General features: G+C 40.7%; 1 protein-coding gene and 2 long non-coding RNA genes across 5 annotated transcripts; 2 read left to right on the forward strand and 1 right to left on the reverse strand.

Moving 5' to 3' along the window:
- Positions 1–221: 221 nt before the first annotated feature.
- Positions 222–1,303, forward strand: LOC116407640. Of its 2 annotated transcripts, XR_004220469.1 has the most exons (4): positions 224–308; positions 425–460; positions 577–624; positions 1,270–1,303. It is a non-coding gene; the product is annotated as an uncharacterized LOC116407640 (long non-coding RNA). The 2 variants fall into 2 exon arrangements; XR_004220468.1 differs by having other exon boundaries at positions 222–460.
- Positions 1,304–2,460: 1,157 nt separating this feature from the next.
- Positions 2,461–11,171, forward strand: LOC101732166 (serine/threonine-protein kinase mig-15-like). Of its 2 annotated transcripts, none has more exons than XM_031893352.1 (12): positions 2,461–2,568; positions 2,723–2,811; positions 3,295–3,363; positions 3,784–3,819; positions 3,978–4,043; positions 4,453–4,509; positions 5,267–5,395; positions 5,626–5,730; positions 5,834–5,924; positions 6,038–6,156; positions 7,376–7,527; positions 11,086–11,171. In XM_031893352.1, exons 7-11 carry the CDS (start codon positions 5,306–5,308, stop codon positions 7,484–7,486), a joined length of 516 nt encoding a protein of 171 aa, XP_031749212.1. In that variant the 5' UTR covers positions 2,461–2,568; positions 2,723–2,811; positions 3,295–3,363; positions 3,784–3,819; positions 3,978–4,043; positions 4,453–4,509; positions 5,267–5,305; the 3' UTR covers positions 7,487–7,527; positions 11,086–11,171. The 2 variants fall into 2 exon arrangements, with proteins under 2 accessions (XP_031749212.1, XP_031749207.1); XM_031893347.1 differs by lacking the exon at positions 11,086–11,171 and adding an exon at positions 8,244–8,473 and having other exon boundaries at positions 2,464–2,568.
- LOC105948038 lies at positions 11,067–11,956 on the reverse strand. The gene is made up of 2 exons (XR_004220470.1): positions 11,895–11,956; positions 11,067–11,814 (listed from the first exon to the last, which is right to left on the reverse strand). It is a non-coding gene; the product is annotated as an uncharacterized LOC105948038 (long non-coding RNA).
- Between the last annotated feature and the right edge of the window lie 9,227 nt (positions 11,957–21,183).

Consider the following 21,183-nt stretch of genomic DNA (forward strand, 5'->3'; position numbering starts at 1 on the left):
GCAGAACCCCTCGACAAAATTATAAACTAAGCAGTGAATTAATATTCAAAACTAAGTAGAAACATATCTGATTGGCTACTGGGTACAGTCTACTGACTGTTCCAAAACATTGTCCTATTGCATAAGCACATGATGGCTGGAGGAATGTGCCCTACAGGTATAAAAAAAATATTGTTGATGAAAGAAATATACTCCTCGCAAAGGAGGCCTTTAGTCCCCCCCCCAGTTTAGTAGATATCCATGGCTCTGATCAATTTTTCTCTCTTAACCAGGAACCATCTGTTGGATCTGGCAACTTTGTTTGCCAAGTGAGTATCAAATAATTCAATAATAAAACACCAGTCCCTTGATATAACATATGATCTATTTTCCCTTTCTAAAATGCTGACTTGATTTGATAACTTGACTTTTATCTCTTAACCAGGAACCAACAGAAATCCCTGGCAACAATAACTGCCAGGTAAGTAGGTTTGGTTTTCAGAAGTTTAGGGAATTTGTATTGTACAAGGTACATTTTAGACACTAAACTACAGAGTTATAGTAAGTTGATTAGATAACTAACTTTATTTATCTTAGGAGGAGGAGCCAGAGCAGAAAATGGAGCCGGCTATTAACATCTGCCATGTAAGCATAAGAGAGGGATGAGGGGGCAAATAAAAATCATCCTATATTTTATTTATGCAAGACTATGGGGCCCATTTACTTACTCACGAACGGGCCGAATGCGTCCGATTGCGTTTTTTTCGTAATGATCGGTATTTTGCGATTTTTTCGGAAAATTATCGCAACTTTTTAGTTACCAATACGATTTTTGCGGAAAAACGCGAGTTTTTCGTAGCCATTCCGAAAGTTGCGATTTTTTCGTAGCGTTAAAACTTGCGCGAAAAGTTTCGCTTTTTTCTCAGCGTTAAAACTTAAAAGGCGCGACGTTTTGCGCAAGTTTTAACACTACGAAAAAAATCGCAACTTTTTGCGCAAGTTTTAACGTTACGAAAAAATCGCAACTTTCGGAATGGCTACGAAAAACTCGCGTTTTTTCGCGCAAATCGTATTGGTAACGAAAAAGTCGCGATAATTTCCGAAAAAGTCGTAAAGGCGCCGAAAAAATCGCAAAAAACACGAATAAGTCGCAAAATGTTCGTTTTCCAATCGGAATTTTTCCAATTCGGTCGGAATTCGTGTCTTAGTAAATCAGCCCCTATATATCAGCTTCTTTAAAACATAAATATTAAAACTTGCAATATCGTTTTCTTATCTTTTTTCAATCAGGAGACTCCAGAATTCCCTGATAATAACATCTGTCAGGTAAGACAAAATAATAGGGGCACAATAGAAAAAGATATTTAAGAGAATATCAAATTAGAGTTTCGCTTTGGGGTGGCAATTTGTTAGGCACCACCTACTTGGCCAGAAATTAAGGCTAATGCCACATAGGGGGCTGATATTGGCCTTCAGAAAAACACAGGCCAAGAATCAGCCCCTACACTGGCATCAGCTTTCTTCCTGGTCTGAAACCAGAACCATTGCGTCAGGCAATGTGTTGAAAAGGGCTCAGTTTTTATTGGAGCCATGAAATTATTTTTAAAATCTTTTTTTCTGACTTAACCAGGAGGAAGACCTGATAGTGGAGGCGAGTGCCGACACCAGCCCCTGCCACTACCAGGAATCTTTGATTGAGAGCGGAGTCCCTCAGTATAACACCAGTGAGGTATGGGCCAAACATTTTGCAGGGTTCCCAATGTGTTTAAAAGGGCTCAGTTTTTATTGGAGCTACAGGGGTTATGAATAATATCTGTAAAGAATAATAATAATAATATTTACCCAACAGTGAAAATTATTTACTAACATAGTTTGGTGTGGGCAACTGCATTTGGGCAAGTTAGCCTCAGTTAACCAGTCAGCATCTGTTTCTTACTGGTCTTCTAGCATGTATAAATTAGAAAATAAAAAAATATGATTGGTTGCTACGATTACATACACTCATACAATTTAACTCATAGGCTCCTGCCACACATGCTAGATACTCGGCCTTTGGATAAACACAGGCTGAGAATCCGACCCTATGTTCCTAAATGCCACCGCATCCGGCATTTACCCTATATAAGTAAATAAGTACCACTGTGTCGGGTATATAAAAATCACCCTATATTTTATGCAAGACTGTATATCAGCTTCTATACAACAGAAATATTACAATGTGCAATAACTTTTTCTTACCTTTTTTTCAATCAGGAGACTCCTGATATCCCTGATGATAACATCTGTCAGGTAAGAAAAAATTATAGGGTCACAATATAAATAATATAAATATAATATTTTAGGAGAATATCCAATCTAGATTCACTTTGGGGTGGTAATTTGTTAGGCACTGCCTACTTTGCCAGAAATTAAGGCATCAGCCTTCTTATTGGTCTGCACCCAGAACCATTGCGTCAGGCAGTGTGATTAAAAGGGCTCAGTTTTTATAGGAGCAATTAAATTATTTTTTAAAATCTTTTTTTCTGACTTAACCAGGAGGAAGACCTGATAGTGCAGGCGAGCGCCGACACCAGCCCCTGCCACTACCAGGTAAGCAGAAAATTATGTAAAAGAGAAACACAATTATATTAAAATATCCAACTTGGCTACATAAAATCCATTGTGACCGTTTCTTTAGGAACATGTTAATGACACTTTTAAGCTCTCACTTAGATGGTTGAGAAACTGTATTTATATTTCCCAGCGTCACCTAAAGAGACTGGCACCAACACTAGCCAGAACGAGGGCTCAGTAAAGGAACTGAGCCAAGAGGATAAGAAAGACCTGAAGGAGGTTTGAGCTTCATTTTTTTTCCCTATAGTTTAGGTTTGAGTTTAATTTAATATTTTTTCTCTCGATATAGCATTAAATCATTTTAAACCTATTTGGGCTCCGAGCAGGTCCCCATCCAACCACATCATGCAAACTCTTATGTAGGCCCCATCCCACTCTTACCTGCAGGTCAATGCACAAGGGCTCAGTGGGGTGGGTTGGGCACCACTTTTTGCCTCCGTTACATCCTCTCAGACCTTCCACATCTCCCATTGCCCTTCTAGAACATACACACTAAAGCCAAGATCCAGGCAGGCTTCACTATACAAACTCCTGCAATCAGAGCAATGAGGGGTATAAAAGAAAGGACACTGCAAAACATAACAACCATCAAGCCCACTCCAAAGCTCTATCTCCCCTTATTTATGGGCACAAACATATACATTTGGGTGTTGCAGTTCTACTTTAAGATCAGTTTATATAACAACACATTTTCTTTCCCAGGAATCTGGCACTACCACCTGCCGGCCCGAGATCTCCCGAAGAAAGCGAGTGGAACCTCCGACCAACGAGGTGGGTCTCAATGAGGTTTAAACAAACAGACCTAATTCAACCTTTTCATCGATTTATATTTAAATTGATTTCCCCTTTTCAATCCTTCTGGATAATGAGCTGCTCTTATCTCAAAGCCCAGCAGTTCAGCTTGTGTGGGAGAGAGGGATTTTTTTTATAAAGAGGGTTCAAACTATAAGCAAAGTATAGTTCAGCACAAGGCCTGTTCCTTAAACTAAAGTTGTAAAGGGGCAAATGTTCTCTGTTTTAACCAAGATGTATCTGCCAGTCCATTATAAACGTTCTATGTATGAGCCAAACGACTTTAACTAACATACTGGCACCACATAGTAAATGAATCCTTTCCTTGCTCTACAAAATATAATGTTAGCAGTTCCACAAAATGAGTTGCTCTGATTAAATCCCTTTTCTCTTCCTCAGGGGAATAACACCATCTGACTGGCTGAGAAATACCCAGTAAGTAGCTGTAAAACTGTATTTTGGCTTAAATGTTCCAGCCCCCAGTCTTCTACCCTCTGTTTCCTCTTACACCTTCTGTGCTTCTCACATGTTAGAAAGGTTATTTGTCCAACTGCTTAATATTAGTTTATCACATTTTCAATGCTGTTTTTCAGGAGCCCGGGAGATATTTCAAATTGGGCGAACAAATTGGAGAGGACCCCAATGGAGTGATTTACAATGTAAGATATTTTGTTCTGTGTTAAAATATATGTGTGTGCTTTTGGGTTATTATTATGTAATTATTATTATTATTATTTTGTAATTCTGTCCATTGGTTGTGCCCTCTAGAGTATTGTCCTTTCTGTGGTTTTCTTGTACTTCAGCCAATAAACCTTTCAATATTTTTATTTGTAGATTGTAAGCTCTTTTGGGCAGGGCTCCCTTCACCTCTTGTATTGGTTATTAATTGCTTTTTATGTTACTCTGTATGGAACCCACTTATTGTACTGAATATGTGCTGAATATGTTGGCGCTTTATAAATAAATGTTAATAATAATAATATTTATATGCTTCTGTATATGTTTTTGCTTTCCCATTCTGTTTTGTTAGCAATGATCGCTGAGTTTCTTTTCCTACTTTTGTTACAGGGATGGCACCGAAGCAGACGAGTGGAGGTGGCCATTGTAATCATAAAAGATCAAGAGGTAATGTGTCTTCATGATTACTGATTACTGTAATTAGATACTAATTAGCCTTTTGTTATACCTACATTATGGTTATCGGTAGAAAGAGAACTTGTTAACCAAATACAGTCAGTGAAATACCCTGGGCCTAATAACTATGTTACTGTAAAATAAGAAATACAGGTATGGGATCCCTTATCTGGAAACCTGTTATCCAGAAAGCTCTAAATTACGGAAAGCCTGTCTCCCATAGACTCCATTTTAATCAAATAATTCAGAATTTTAAAACTGATTTGCTTTTTCTCTGTAATAATAAAATAGTACCTTGTAATTGATCCCAACTAAGATATAATTACCCCTTATTGGGGGCAGAACAGCCCTATTGGGTTTATTTAATGGTTAAATGATTCCCTTTTCTCTGTAATAATAAAACAGTACCTGTACATGATCCCAACTAAGACATAATTACCCCTTATTGGGGGCAGAACAGTCCTATTGGGTTTATTACACTTTTTTTAGTAGACCTAAGGTGTGGATATCCAAATTACGGAAAGACCCCTTATCCGGAATACCCTTGGCCCCGAGCATTCTGGTTAATGGGTCCTATACCTGTACAGTTTGATATTAAATAACTAACAGAGTCTCCGTCATATTATACAGTACTCATGTAGGGATATTACAATATCACTGTCATTTTTCATAACATCAAGTTAGGTTGGGGTATTTGAAATTGTTATTGTATCCATTTTATTTACCTTGTTTCTTTTTTTGAAACTAGAAGCAAAAAGGAATACAAAAAGAAGTTGAAGTCCTTGAAATGGTGTCAGGCCATGAAAACATCGTGGATTTCTATGGGGCTTATTACCATCAGGCCCCACGGACACCATCACTCCCTGAAGGACTATGGGTAAGGAAGTGTTTATTCGGAGAGGTTACACATTTATGTAGCAAACATGCCAATTTTAACTGATCTAATACGCATTTTGGATGCAAACATGATCCAATTTGATAAGAAACAGTTGCAGCTGATATTGCAGTCACACCAAGACTTAAAGCCACAAAGCCTCTTCCTTGGGTTCCCAATACATTTTTAGGGAAATAAAATAGTTGACCAAATATTCTTTATTTGTTTTCTAGATTGCTACTGAGTTCATCACTGGTGCCACTCTACAAGACCTCATTGGCACCAGAAAGACCTTAGGAGAAAGGTGGATCTCCTACATCTGCAAACAAATAATCACGGTAGGTCACAAGTTGAACTCCTTGGTGCTACTCTGCATATTTCTAATTAATCAATGAGTACAAAAATATTTATATACTTACTTTTGCTTTCTTGATTTCTCAGGGCCTTTTCCACATGCAAAAAAAGAATGTCATCCACCATGACATTAAGCCCGGAAACATCCTAATCACCTCTTTAGGAGAGGTGAAGATTGGTAAGTGACGCTTGGAATCTGAACACAAGGATATTTTTTTCTCCATGTTGTTTATTGGTGGCTAGCATGTCTAAATGAACATTAACATCCCTGCTTTTCTCATACAATTTCAGGTGAATTTGGATTTGCCACATTTGGAGGAAAGAGCAGCAGTACTTTTGGGACTATAACATACTCGGCCCCAGAAGTACTGGCTAATTTTGCCAGCAACAAGCTCGAGTATGACCATAAGGTATTGCGATGTCTTCCCTATCTTTTTAGTTTAGAGTTAATGTCTCTCACTTTACTTACCCCTCTCATAACAGAGAATGCAGAGCTGTAATGTGGTTTCTGTGATACGAGAATCTGAAATGAGAGAGTGAAATGCATTTTAGGTGCAGGATACACAGGGTCAGACTGGGGGGTGAAGGGCCTGCAGGTGCCCCTGCCGGCCGCGTCCTAACCCCCCCACAGGGGCCCCCCTAACCCCCGCAGGGCCCCCCATCCGACGTCCTCCCCGAGCACGTAAATTTAACGCATCAGGGGAGGAACAGTTGGGCAGGGGCAGCGCCAGCAGGGTCAGATCTGGGCCCATCAGGATTTTTCTCGTTAGGGGGAGAGGGTGGGGAAATGGAAACAGGAAAGAGGTGGAGAGGGTGGGGAAATGGAAGTAGAAAAGAGGTGGAGAGGGTGGGGAAATGGAATAGGCAGTTAGGGGGAGAGGGTGGGGAAATGAAAACAGAAAAGAGGTGGAGAGGGTGGGGAAATGGAATAGGCAGTTAGGGGGAGAGCAGGAACATGGAAATGGGTTAATAATGTGTGTGAATGAGAAAGAGAGTCAGGAAAGGTAGGGAAATGGTAAAGGTAGAAGTTATGGTGAGGGGGACATTGGGATATGAGGTAAAGTAAGGATGGGGAAAGGGATAAATGGGTAAATGAGGGCAGGTAATTGCTGTATGATGCCATAGACAGTCACTTTTTATTGCGCTGGGGGGGGGGCTGTTTTGGCCTCTGTGTATATGAAATGCCAGGGCCTATTAAGTGTCCCAGTCCGGGCTGAAATAAGGGTGAAGGTGATGTGTAACATGTGTAGCTCTTGAATGCACGAATGCAGACTCTCGTGCTGAGCTTGAGATCTTGGGGCTGGTATCTGGCAGCCAATACAAGCCAGGCTAAGATGTTGGCAAAACCAGAGAGACAGAAATTTGGTCACAGGTAAATGTACCCTAATAATTCAGGGTTCGTAATAAATGGGCTCACCCTCTATTGCTGTCTCGAACAGCCCCTATCTGCCTGTGTTGTGATTGGGCAGTGAGGCACTTTAAAGAGAGGATAATGGGGTATACAGGGCACTTGGCTGTGCTGATTCTATTAACAGACTGTTAAACGTGTGAACTCTGGAAAATGAGATATTATGTAACATGAACAATTATGATATATGATATAATTTTGCCACTGTTTCTTTTTTCCAGGAGCGACGATTTCCGTTTCTTCATTTCCGAGTACCTGCAGAGAGACCCATCCAGAAGACCGCCTGCAAGGCAACTTCTGTCGCACCCCTTCATTGGAGAGATCTGGGGTGAAAGGGGTGTGCAGAAGAACATTGCCCAACAGCTGCACAGAGGTAAGGGAACTGCTCATTCTCATTATAGTTCACATGATGCATTGACTTTAACTTTCTACTGCTCTCATTCATACAATATTCTGTTGCTTTCCTACATACAAATTCATTTGATACTAAAGCCACCAATAATAAAGACTTGTATTAGGGCAGAGGTCACTAAACTGGGCCAAAGGTCTCCATACACGGGCCGATAGTAGCTGCCGATATGGGTCCCTTGAACCGATTCGGCAGCTTATCGGCCCGTGTAGGGGCAGCAACGACAGGCATGCTCGACCGATATCTGGCCTGAAATTGGCCAGATATCGATCGGCCAGGTTAGAAAATTCAGTCGGATCGGGGACCGCATCGGCTCATTGATGCGGTCCCCGAACCGACTGCCCCATTGCCACCAATATAATTTGAATTAATTAATTTTTTTTACCTACACGCTCCCCGATATTGGCCACCCGTAGGTGGGGATATCGGGTGAAGATCCACTTGCTTGGTGATCTCGTGTATGGGGACCATAAATCTACGGGACAGACAAACAAGCTGAGATGGGAGAACACGTTATTATTAGATAGTTGTAGTTGACCTTTACATTAGCAGCAAAGGGAACGTTATATATAAAACACGCAATGACAAAAACTATAAATGCAAATAGTAAAAACAAACAAATGACAGAATTATTAAAAATTCACCTATTCCATGAATAACGCTGAACAATCTCTCCTTAGGAATGAAGCACTAAAAGAACAGAAGAAGGCAGCCATCGGGGGAGGGTTTGGGGCATAAATAAGGGGGCCTATTTAACATCCTTGGGCCCCCCACATAACATCGTGGTCCCGATGGCAGCCCTCTATGTTCTCTTCTTCATGGACAACAGCATCTTCTAACAACTGCATCTGAGAAATCTTTATTGTGTACTGATTTATACAATAAATATTCCATCTTTAGATTATATCAATCCATGCTAGATTTTCTTATTGGGGAGGCCATAATAACCTTCAAGCCCACTGTTGGCTCATATCCATCATCCTTTTAATATAAATTCTAATAATGAGTAAGAGAAGAAGGCATAGCCCACAACTGGACAAAAAATAAAAAAAATATACAAAATATTGTATTTTCATATAGGAAATGCCTACTTAAAGGGTAAGGCAATTTAAGATTCCCAGTAATATAGTGGCATTCTAAAACATATATTATTATTTTTTTTTTTTTCCCCAGCTATTGTGTTTAAATTGTAGTATGGTTTTTTCCTTTGGAGTTGCCATGATCACTGACCATAGCAACCAGTAAGGAAACAAGAAAGGTGCCCAAGTGACACCCATAGAATGGCCAGCCCATTGAATAATTGGTTTATCGGTCAATTATAGGAAAGGTGCATCCTAAATAGAAGACCTTGAATAAATAAAATTGTAACTTGCACTTGATATTTATTTAAAAAAGGAGCAAAAAAAAAACCAAAATGAAAAATGTAAAAAAGAAAGCGATAGATATTTTTAAAAAAAATCTCTCTCTTGCCCTTTTAATTGCCCCATTTTTAAATAAATATCTGAGCAATGGGGGCTCTTCTGGGCCTGTTGCTGGCTGGGGGCCACCTCCCTGGTAGGATAGTGAGCACTAAGAGCACAAACACTCCTTACTCTTAAGGCTTTTCTGTCCCTGCTAAAGGCACAGAGAAACGGGCAACGAGGCCCTCTGGCACAGAGAAACGGGTAACGAGGCTCTCTGGCACAGAGAAACGGGTAACGAGGCCCTCTGGCACAGAAAAACGGGCAACGAGGCCCTCTGGCACAGAGAAACGGGTAACGAGGCTCTCTGGCACAGAGAAACGGGTAACGAGGCCCTCTGGCACAGAAAAACGGGTAACGAGGCTCTCTGGCACAACAGTCACTATTTACAACAGAATCACTACAGGTTTCCATTGCTGCCAACTGGCTGATAAGGTGTAAACATTTTTGTCCTTATTTTTACTGAGACATTCAGGGACTGTATTACAGCTTTGTGTTGCCTTTGGGGATCACTGCAGGGAGATTATTATCAACATATGGAGGTTGATACTGATAATAATGAGTATATATATATATTAGCGATTAAAGTGCCCCCTATTGTAAAATATAGGGATATTATAATTATAAGTCCCCGAGGAGTTCTTTATAATATATAGAAAATAAAGTACTCTCTATTGTAACATATAGGGATATTATAAGTCACAGAGGAGTTCCTTATAATATATAGTGCATAAAGTACCCCCTATTGTAACATATAAGGATATTATAAGTCCCCGAGGAGTTCTATGACCTTATAAAGGTACGAGGCCAAGTGCTTTTATACAGGTCATGGAACTCCGAGGTGACTTCTAATATCCTCATATTTTACGACGGGGGACTTTATTATAATATACACGTTGTAGTGAGTCATGTGACAGAAATTACATCACTAAGTACCGTTTATAACAATATTATTTACAGTTTGGTGCCATAGGGAAATGACCAAACTGTATATTGTATATATATGTTTCCATTTCACACACATTGAGGGCAGTGGCTCACCTCTTCAAGCAAAAAGCCCAGCCCTATCAGCAGCTCATACTCCACCAGATTTATATAATACACAAAAGTCATTAATATCCTGTAAATTTTATCCTTATAAAGGTGCTTAGTGATGTTATCAATTAAAAGAAAAGTTGTGTGAAGTTCCCTCGGAGTTCTATGAGCTGTATAAAAGTACTCAGTCCTTGGCCTTGTGCGTTTATTTGGTCATGGAACTCCTCTGTGGCTTATAATATCCTTATAATTTACAATAGGGGGTACATTGTTCCCTATATATTTACAATGCTGCGGGCAAGAACATTCCAATCACAGCAGTTTGATGTTACAGAAAAAAATTCTAAATCATAAACTTTGGGCTCACTCAGTGACCAATCAGGTTTTCATATTAATAGTTTTATAGGCCCTTTTTGCAACAGGCCCCCCCCCCTCCCCCCTGCTATTTGGCATCACCTGAAAAAGCCAGAAGCTCCAAGATGAACAATCATTGTAACTGGCATATGTATGGCCACCTTTACCCTAAGGGCGAAGACACACGGGACAATTAGTCACTGCAACTTTTATAAAGTCACAGCGACTAATCGGCACAGCGCAAACAACATGCAATTTGTCGCTACTTGTATATTAGTCTATGGCAACTTAGTTGCATGATTAGTCGCTGAACTTTTGAAAGTTGTGGTGACTAATTGCCCTGTGTATGTTCGCCATTACACCACAATGTCAAAGGGTCTCTGACTTTTGTACTCATTAGTATTAGAAGCCTAATGTGATTGAGGGCAGTGCTGATATTATTTGTACCCATTATAAAGATATGTACAGGCCACACACGGATTTCCTCAACTAAGCGGCAGTTGTCCCACTTGGGAGGGGCACAGGCACAGAGCGAGTTTGGTCAGAACTAATTGTTATCATATCTAATCAAATTATTGAAACAAAAAAAAAAAAAGAACAAATATTTTGCTAAATTGTTCCTCCAAAATGTTGTTTAATTTGCATTTTTTTTTGTTTGTTTGTTTTGTTTTAGGGTATAGTTGTTGTGTTTGGCCGGACTTGGGGTATTGTTCCTGAGAGGAGCAGGCAGTGCAGAGATGAAACATGCCTGTGTGGTACTGAGGTTGGTGGCACCGGGCTGGCGAGAGGCTGGTATGATATAAATAAGGAATCTAGTTACCTATTACACACCTGGAAGCTGGTGGGATCTACAAATCAAGCAAAAATCATTCTGGGCAAACAGAAATCCTAAGCGCTGCCTATTGCTGCACCCCCACTGGCGCCCCCTGGCTACAGTGGTTATGCGGCACATAAGGAATATGGTTGGGCGGTGACATGCAGACCAGCATTGTGGGGTCATGTGGCATACAGTATAGGGCTCATAAAGAAGTAGGAGGTCCCCCCCACAAGCTGGGGCAAATGAAACATTCCAAGTGCAACACGACAAATGACAGATAATGAGCGTTCCACCAGTAACTGGCTCAACCAATCACAAAGCTCAGACTGAGAACAGCTCAAGTGAGTGACTAGAAATGGCAGTGGAAGAGAGTTGAACAGTTTGGTCTGTGATTGGACATGATGGAAAGGGGCGGAGACAGAGTTCTCATTTCACACATCCATCATCTCATCCTCCAGCTCTGCATCCTCTGCTTCCCCTTCCAGCTCAGCGTCATCCTCCTCCTCTTCTTCCTCGGACGTGATGTCGGGGTCATCAGCTTGCACTAGGCACTTGGGGCAGGAACACATGAACAGGTAGTTCTCCCTGGGCAGAAAGAGAGCAGGAAACATTGGGGCAGGGTTCCACAGACTCTCTATAGATCGCTATAAATAAGACTATGGTACCTGAGAATCTTTTGGCGGCTGTGCCAGCTGCGGTCCCTCTGGCAACAGTCTAGGTAACTAATGCAGATTTCCTAGGGAGAGAAGCAATACAGGGGGATATATGGGCACAACAGAATATGGCAGATATAGAGGTAAATACCCCAATGAGGGGATCCTGCAGTTACAGCAGTCTGGTGAATAATTATTCCCTCTATATATTTGTCTTTATACATGTGGAGTAGAGCGACCATATTATTTCCACTACAGCATAAAATGGGGGGTGGGGTGCAATGCTAAATGTACCTCTCCAGGCTGGATATCTTCCAAAGAAGTAAGATGGAGGATAAAGTTGTCTGGAAAAGATGCCTCTGCGTTTGGCACACAGCTATGGTTACCTGCAAGGGAGTATGAAACATCTTCACTGTGAACATCTTCTTTTAGGGCCACTAAACCCTAATATTTCCCTGCTGAATTGTGTTTAGTACAGGGGAATCCCTATGCTGCCATAGTTTTATGGTATCTCTCTGTACAGGCTATGAGCAAACTTAGGGGGCTGTTCCTGCTGAATTGTGCTTAGTACAGGGGAATCCCTATGCTGCCATAGTTTTATGGTATCTCTCTGTACAGGCTATGAGCAAACTTAGGGGGCTGTTCCTGCTGAATTGTGCTTAGTACAGGGGAATCCCTATGCTGCCATAGTTTTATGGTATCTCTCTGTGCAGGCTATGAGCAAACTTAGGGGGCTGTTCCTGCTGAATTGTGCTTAGTACAGGGGAATCCATATGCTGCCATAATTTTATGGTATCTTTCTGTACAGGCTATGAGCAAACTTAGGGGGCTGTTCCTGCTGAATTCTGCTTAGTACAGGGGAATCCCTATGCTGCCATAGTTTTATGGTATATTTCTGTACAGGCTATGAGCAAACTTAGGGGGCTGTTCCTGCTGAATTGTGCTTTGTACAGGGGAATCCCTATGCTGCCATAGTTTTATGGTATCTCTCTGTACAGGCTATGAGCAAACTTAGGGGGCTGTTCCTGCTGAATTGTGCTTTGTACAGGGGAATCCCTATGCTGCCATAGTTTTATGGTATCTCTCTGTACAGGCTATGAGCAAACTTAGGGGGCTGTTCCTGCTGAATTGTGCTTTGTACAGGGGAATCCCTATGCTGCCATAGTTTTATGGTATCTCTCTGTACAGGCTATGAGCAAACTTAGGGGGCTGCTTTTGCTGAATTGTGCTTAGTACAGGGGAATCCCTATGCTGCCATAGTTTTATGGTATCTCTCTGTACAGGCTATGAGCTAATGGTGTTTACCTGAACTAATTATGAAAAGATTTTATTTTTCTAAATGTTCCACAAATGACATCAAACATTTCTAACTGGTCCTAATTGGTCAGTAATGCTCCCTGAATTGTGCTTAGTACAGGGGAATCCCTATGCTGCCATAGTTTTATGGTATATTTCTGTACAGGCTATGAGCAAACTTAGGGGGCTGTTCCTGCTGAATTGTGCTTTGTACAGGGGAATCCCTATGCTGCCATAGTTTTATGGTATCTCTCTGTACAGGCTATGAGCAAACTTAGGGGGCTGCTTTTGCTGAATTGTGCTTAGTACAGGGGAATCCCTATGCTGCCATAGTTTTATGGTATCTCTCTGTACAGGCTATGAGCAAACTTAGGGGGCTGTTCCTGCTGAATTGTGCTTTGTACAGGGGAATCCCTATGCTGCCATAGTTTTATGGTATCTCTCTGTACAGGCTATGAGCAAACTTAGGGGGCTGTTCCTGCTGAATTGTGCTTTGTACAGGGGAATCCCTATGCTGCCATAGTTTTATGGTATCTCTCTGTACAGGCTATGAGCAAACTTAGGGGGCTGTTCCTGCTGAATTGTGCTTAGTACAGGGGAATCCCTATGCTGCCATAGTTTTATGGTATCTCTCTGTACAGGCTATGAGCAAACTTAGGGGGCTGTTCCTGCTGAATTGTGCTTTGTACAGGGGAATCCCTATGCTGCCATAGTTTTATGGTATCTCTCTGTACAGGCTATGAGCAAACTTAGGGGGCTGCTTTTGCTGAATTGTGCTTAGTACAGGGGAATCCCTATGCTGCCATAGTTTTATGGTATCTCTCTGTACAGGCTATGAGCTAATGGTGTTTACCTGAACTAATTATGAAAAGATTTTATTTTTCTAAATGTTCCACAAATGACATCAAACATTTCTAACTGGTCCTAATTGGTCAGTAATGCTCCCTTCCTGCATTTTTGCCATGCTAGGCAAGGGCTAGCTCCCATCCTTATGGGCTGTAAGAACACTGATCATTACTGCTGTGCACTTAGCACTTAATAACCAACCATTAGTGTTTTTTAGGTACAAATAAAAAAATTCTTGTAACTTTTTTTAGTTTTAAAAAAAGTATTTGATGCTGTACATGAAATGTAAAATGCATAAAATGTAGCTGCCATATGAAGTATCTGTAGAGTCATTTAGTTTTTTATTTTAAGATTCCTGTTGATCAATATTATTTAATATTATTTCACTAAGTGGTTTTCTTGTAAATGGATGTAAGTACCCAGAAGATAGAGGCTTCCTGCAGTGGATTGTGTGTCTCTTCTCCTCTCCTGTACTGTCCATTCATAATGGAGTGCTTATCTGCAGTTAAGTATAAATCACAGACCTATATATATCGTTAATATAGTCTGGGGAGATCCTCCTAGTATAACAGAATGTCTGTGGCAGAAGAATGTCATTTCCAGTTTTGATGGTGGCCTGGGAGAGGGGAAGGGGTGGTATGGGAACCCTTCAGTATTTTGATTTAATCTGTACGGATTTTCTTAGTTACAAAGATGAAAGTTAATGAAGTGCATGCAGAGCATTTCAAAAGGAATGAATTCTGAATTCTAAAGTAATTGACGGTAGATCATAAAGGGTCATAAGGGCTTATTTCTGAATGCAGTACATTATGGAAATGTTGTTGATCCTAATCGTATAAACTGCAGTGTTTAAATAATAAAATGTTAAGTTTCAGAAGACTTTCTCACACTATTATTAAAAGGTTCCAATAGATTTCAAATACTCATCCTCCTTACACAAGGGGGTGTCACCTGGTACATACATGAATAGTGAGGCCATCCTTGTTCTCCCAATTTCATCCCATACTCTGTAACGGTATCGTATAGATTCACATACCAACATTTGTACATCAATAGCAAGGGCTGGCATTTGCTGCATTCTTTTCTGATCCCTCACAGCCCCATAGAAGCAATTTGCTGCTGGCTAGTGCAACTAATATTCATAAAAAGCTCGCTTACAGTCTAGGATTTAATTAGATTTTATTATATATTTTCGGGTGAAATGTAGTCTCTTCTGTAAACTTCTTTGAAGCTCTTTAAATGCAATTATTATTGTGCAGTGCTACAAGTCCCATAAGTACGATATGGTTTAATCAGAGGTAAAATTTGATATGTTGCTTTGGCATTGCTGCTAGGTATTCCATAAAACCATTTTGACTTGTAATTTTATTTTTGGTAAAAAAATCCTGCTTTATGTCTCTAAGAAGTTTCACAACCGTTATGTGAGCCTTCATTTTGTATTTTATTGGTCTGATTTCTTTGGTCCTTTGCTGTTTGTTAGTGCACATCAGGATAGACTGTGCTAGACCAGAAAACCAACTACTCTTGGTTGCTATGGGTTACAGGACTGAGCTGGTATTCCTGCATAAGTCAGATAATGTTTATCTTTATTTTTTACATAAGTCTTAGGATATATGTTGTGTATGATTCTATTACTGTTTGGCCCATTAAAAAGATTCCTAAACTGGAGTGAGAAAAATCATCACAGCTTGCGAGTTGTGCTTTTTTCTAACTTGTTTTTTTCCTAGAAGCGACATGCAAGAGCATAGTGCCTGTGTTTGCCAGTCATGTGTGTTTGGCTGTACATGATACACAAAACCTATATCTCCGTTTTCAGTTAATTACTTACTTTTGTCATATTATTATTTGTTTATAAGTATTAAACACAGCAAAAAGATCTCTTGATGTAAAAGTGCAATATACTTTATAGCCTGTGCAAGAAATACAGTATGCGAGCTATTGGCCCCATTAGAGTAGTGTAGTGCTACCATTCTAACAATAAGCGAGTAGTGTAGTTTATAAACAAGTAGTGTAGTGATACCATTCTAACAATAAGCGAGTAGTGTAGTGCTACCATTCTAACAATAAGCTAGTAGTGTAGTTTATAAACAAGTAGTGTAGTGATACCATTCTAACAATAAGCGAGTAGTGTAGTGCTACCATTCTTACAATAATAGAAATCCAAAAAATAGGAAAAAAGCTTCAGCAGGTTTACTGCAAAACATTTATTGTGGGTAGTGGTAACCCACAATAAATGTTTTGCAGTAAACCTGCTGAAGCTTTTTTCCTATTTTTTGGATTTCTACAATTGTATTTGGTTGCAGCACAGAGCAACAACTAGGAGCTGAAGCTTTTGTTCGCAAGTATTTTATACAAAGTTCACCAATTATTTTTTATTTTTGTACATTCTTACAATAAGCGAGTAGTGTAGCGCTACCATTCTAACAATAAGCGAGTAGTGTAGCGCTACCATTCTAACAATAAGCGAGTAGTGTAGCACTACCATTCTAACAATAAGCGAGTAGTGTAGCACTACCATTCTAACAATAAGCGAGTAGTGTAGCACTACCATTCTAACAATAAGCGAGTAGTGTAGTGCTACCATTCTAACAATAAGCGAGTAGTGTAGTGCTACCATTCTAACAATAAGCAAGTAGTGTAGTGCTACCATTCTAACAATAAGCGAGCAGTGTAGTGATACCATTCTAACAATAAACGAGCAGTGTAGCGCTACCATTCTAACAATAAGTGAGTAGTGTAGCGCTACCATTCTAACAATAAGCGAGTAGTGTAGCGCTACCATTCTAACAACCACACAAATAGGAAGCTGCACTTAGTCTGGTTTTGGCTTTTCATCAGCACCTTTGGCAACTTCCATATCATTTATAGCTCTCAGTGGATAATAGTGAATAGCCATTAGCATGTTGGTTAAATACCATCTGGCGAGTCAGACAAACTGGTTTTAAATAAAACGACACTGGGAATCCTATAGGATCAAGCAGAGTTTGAAAAGAGATTGTTCTTGGAAAAGTACAGGAAAGTAAAGCCTGTCTGTGTGGTGGAGCCACATAAAAGCAGTGTCCGACTGGGACCCCAGGGGCCCACTGGAAAACCTTAGACCATAGGGCCACTCTCCGAACTATTTTTCCTCCTTTCCTCACCTAACCTCTTTATTCTTCTAGTCTTTTTTACTGACATGCTAGCATCTATTCTTACATCTATTTCTCCTCTTTGTTCCCATTCAGAAATAGGGAATGACTATGAAAGAGGCCAATGGTCAGGAGCAGGAGGGCCCACTGACACCTGGGCCCACAGGGAGTTTTCCTGGTATCCTGGTGGGCCAGTCCGACACTGCATGAAAGGCATTGCAACCTCAGTCACTAACCCAAATCCTGGGCTCTTCATCTGTTGAATGTCCACCAGACTTGTTAGTTCCTTTTTAGACAGTGGTGGCACCATCTTGACAGATCAATGGAGTCCCATCTGGCTGCCATTGGCACTATGCATGCATAATGCAGAGTCCAATAGTCAGTGTACTGTGTGGGCATTAGGCCCCACTGCCTGTGGGGTGCTGCTTGGAAAGTAAAGGCTACCTGGAATCATCGGCATAACTACTATACAAAAAAGCCTGCGAGAGGGGTCTGTAGGTTCTTGATAGCCACTTCAAAGGTGAAGTTCTGAAATCCTCATCCTAGAATTGTGAAGTCTAATTGTAGTAGCCTGAGCTGTCAAGGCATGTTTTTGCATTGAGAGAAGCTACAGTAAAAAGATAAAACTCTGCTGACACCTATTGGCAAGAATGCATAAATTCTTGAATTAAAAATTGTTACCTGAAATACTAAACTAATTGTTTGTCTACTCAACACAGAGGCCCACCAAGCTGTACAAAAGCCCATGGTAACTCTCATAATTAAAGTGCTGTTTACTTCAGAAGGCCTATTACACTACACTGGAAACCCCCCAATAATATCCAACTCTCTATATTTGTATTTTATATGTAGGAGTTGCTATATTGTTTTCCTTAGGTAGTACAGTATGAGGGTATAGCACATTTGCGTCTGATCACGCCATTTTAACTATAAAAGGAGTATTTTTAGAAAAAAATGGGGTGTGTTAATTGGGGTGCCCACAAAAGTGGGCATGGTCAAAAAAATTTGCCACGCGGCAAATCTTCTTGTCCCTCTTTTCATTTTTCAAATATTGGGAGGTATGTTAATGGCGATTAGCAGCATATTGTCAGGGGCCAAATTGATGTCTAACCCTAGAACAATAGGTTCAAAAAGCCTCATTAACACATATATAATCTAGTAAAACACTGATTAAACAAAAAGTGTAATTTATATAATCTTATATATAAAAAGTTTTTACCTCACATTTGCATTATTATGCTAGTTTTAGTTAAATTAATTAGGAAAAGTAAAGCTACCCAGACAAATACCCCTCTCATTAATCACTTCACTGACACTATCCAACTTATCTGTGCCCCCATAGCATGTCCACAACTACAGTGATGCTTGATAACATTGGCCACCTCCTTTAGCTGTGTCATTTCTGTTTCCAGCAGCCATCTTGTGAGTGTGACTAAGCAGTACATGCACACTGGCAACTAAACTGGGATCATGGGGTAATCTGAATTCAAGGTTGGACTTGCCCAACACGGCACTGGGGAAAAACTTAGTGTGGTGGGAGAGTGTAGATGTGGGACTGGATTTGATGGCAGACAAATTGTTATAAAATGTGGATAAAATATCATCTAAAACAGTAGTCCCCAACCTTTTTTGTGCCAAGGACCGGTGGCAAGCGGGTAAAATTTTCCACGTACTGGAAGATGGGTGGGCGGGGTTACGCACACGCTTTTATACGCGCCTATTTAGCGCAACCAGGAACAGAGGCGGCCCACTACAAAGCAGCCTGCAGCCCGGCACTGGTCCGCCGGCCGGCGGTTGGGGACCCCTGATCTAAAAGACTAAATCTGAAAACTGTCTGTTTAAAAGACAAATTTCCAGAAGTGGAGATAATAAGGCGGAAAATCCAACAAATCTATCTCCACTTTATTTTGTCTTAATATGACTACATTTGTGAATTACCCCCCATAGTGTATTGCTAATTCTGCCTGAGCCTTGCAGCTATCGTTTTACTAGTAGCCTAGACACAAATCACATTTAACCTCCCACTGTATCTTTCTAATCCCATTATAAAAGGTGCGCTTGTCCTAGCAACCCAGGGGTATGATAGGGCATCGTTGGGGAGTAACCTGCAGAATATACATGCCACAAGGTGACAGCAACCTAATTTACATCATAAACTGTTATAAGAAGTGCTATAAATCTACGCCCATAACAGTATTCCTCAGTATTAATCAGGCTTCTGCCAGAAAATTTGGGGATATTTTGGTCGCGGAATCAAACAAAGATGCCAAAGAGATGGGGGGAGAAAAGAACTGATGTTTGTTAGCTTAGTTTAGGGACTAGATGTTACAAAAAGATTAAATAGTTCTACCAATTGATTGTTGCTTGTTGATGCGGCCTTTACCTGGATGGCATGCCTTTACCATTGTTGGGATCTGATTGTTTGGCTTGAGGGACAGACGATTGGTTCAACCTGATAATGGCCACCTCCAGTGTTGGACTGGCCCACCAGGAAAACTCCCAGTAGGGCCAGATATCAGTGGGCCCTCCTGCTCCTTATTATTCTACCTACTGCATGATTATTCCTGTTTTTGTATGGGAACAAAAAGGAGAAATAGATGGAAGGTTAGAATATAGTAAAGTATAAAGTAAAGAGACTAGGAGAATAAAATGGTTGAGTGAGGAAGAGACCCCTGGCATCCCAGTCTGACACTGACCACCTTAAGGTTGGAATATTGGGGAAAGCTTCATTCATTTGGTGGGAACTACCTTGTTCTAAGGAGTTTAAAGTGACAGAGAGCTCTTATCTGGTTTTATGATTTTATTTTTATTATTTATTTTACTGGGTTCTTTTGGTTTTTAAGTGATACAAGTGATACTTTAGGGCCTATAGTTAACTGTATCAGATGGAATTGTAACATGTTAGCAATAATAACCAGCTCACATATACAAGTCTAGTACTCAGTACTCATTTCTCAGACCAAAACTTCCACTGGCAGTCACAGGTTGTTAAGGAATTATTTTAAGATATTCACCCCAATTAAAGTATAGTTGCATGGCTAGGTCATGTATTTCATATTAAAGGATATATACCGTATATACTCGAGTATAAGCCGAGTTTTCCAGCACTCAAAATGTGCTAAAAAAGGAATCCTCGGCTTATACTCGAGGCAACTAATTTTGTTAAATAAAAATTATCATACCATGTAGCAGGCAGGTACACACGCATGTCGCATCCCCAACCCCCACGTCACACGTAGCGCTGCCCGGCCCAGGCACTGCAGGACTACTCATCACAGTGGCGGGTTTAGGTATCAGGAAGTGGTTATAAATAAATAATGAAACAAATATTCCCTAGTGCACTAACTATTCGGTAGAAAAGTGATCGGTAGAAAAGAAGCAGGAGATGATGTTTTACAACTCGTCACAGCGGTGGATCTGGCGCCCGAGCCTCGGCCAAGCATGCATACACGGCGCTTCTCATTCGTGCGACTGGGGGAGGTAGCGCGCGGCGCTAGGGCGCCGGATCTGCCACTGTGACGGCTTGTAAAACATCATCTCCTGCTCTGTTTTCTACCGATCACTCGTTTTTGCCTGTAACCGAATAGTTAGTGGCAGGTTTTTAATTTGGCGCGTAGTACTGCAGTGCCCAGACAGGGTCCGGCCGGCGCTACGTGTGACGTGCGGCGGTGCAACAGCGGTGCATGCATGAAATGTGTTTACCTGTCTGCTACATGGTATGATCATTTTTATTTAATAAAATTAAAAACCAGGATTATTTAATTATTCAGTTAACTCAATTTGTTATACTGTGGCTATACTTGTGGGCTATACTGTGGGCTATACCGTGGCTATACTTGTGGGCTATACTGTGGCTATACTTGTGGGTATACTGTGGCTATACTTGTGGGCTATACTTGTGGGCTATACTTGTGGGCTATACTTGTGGGCTATACTTGTGGGCTATACTGTGGGTTATACTGTGGGTTATACTGTGGGCTATACCGGGTGCCTGTGCCTGTGTGTAGTTGTGTATGTGTGTGGTGCCGGGT

Source organism: Xenopus tropicalis, chromosome 1 (assembly GCF_000004195.4).
Source record: "Xenopus tropicalis strain Nigerian chromosome 1, UCB_Xtro_10.0, whole genome shotgun sequence".
NCBI lineage: Eukaryota > Metazoa > Chordata > Amphibia > Anura > Pipidae > Xenopus > Xenopus tropicalis.

What these genes read in the sequence shown, in the direction of transcription:
- LOC101732166 (XM_031893352.1), top strand. Translation starts at nt 5,306, where the DNA reads ATGGTGTCAGGCCATGAAAACATCGTGGATTTCTATGGGGCTTATTAC. An exon ending in CACTCCCTGAAGGACTATGG is followed by an intron (nt 5,396 to 5,625) that starts GTAAGGAAGTGT and finishes TTTGTTTTCTAG; the next exon opens with ATTGCTACTGAGTTCATCAC. An exon ending in AGCTCGAGTATGACCATAAG is followed by an intron (nt 6,157 to 7,375) that starts GTATTGCGATGT and finishes TCTTTTTTCCAG; the next exon opens with GAGCGACGATTTCCGTTTCT.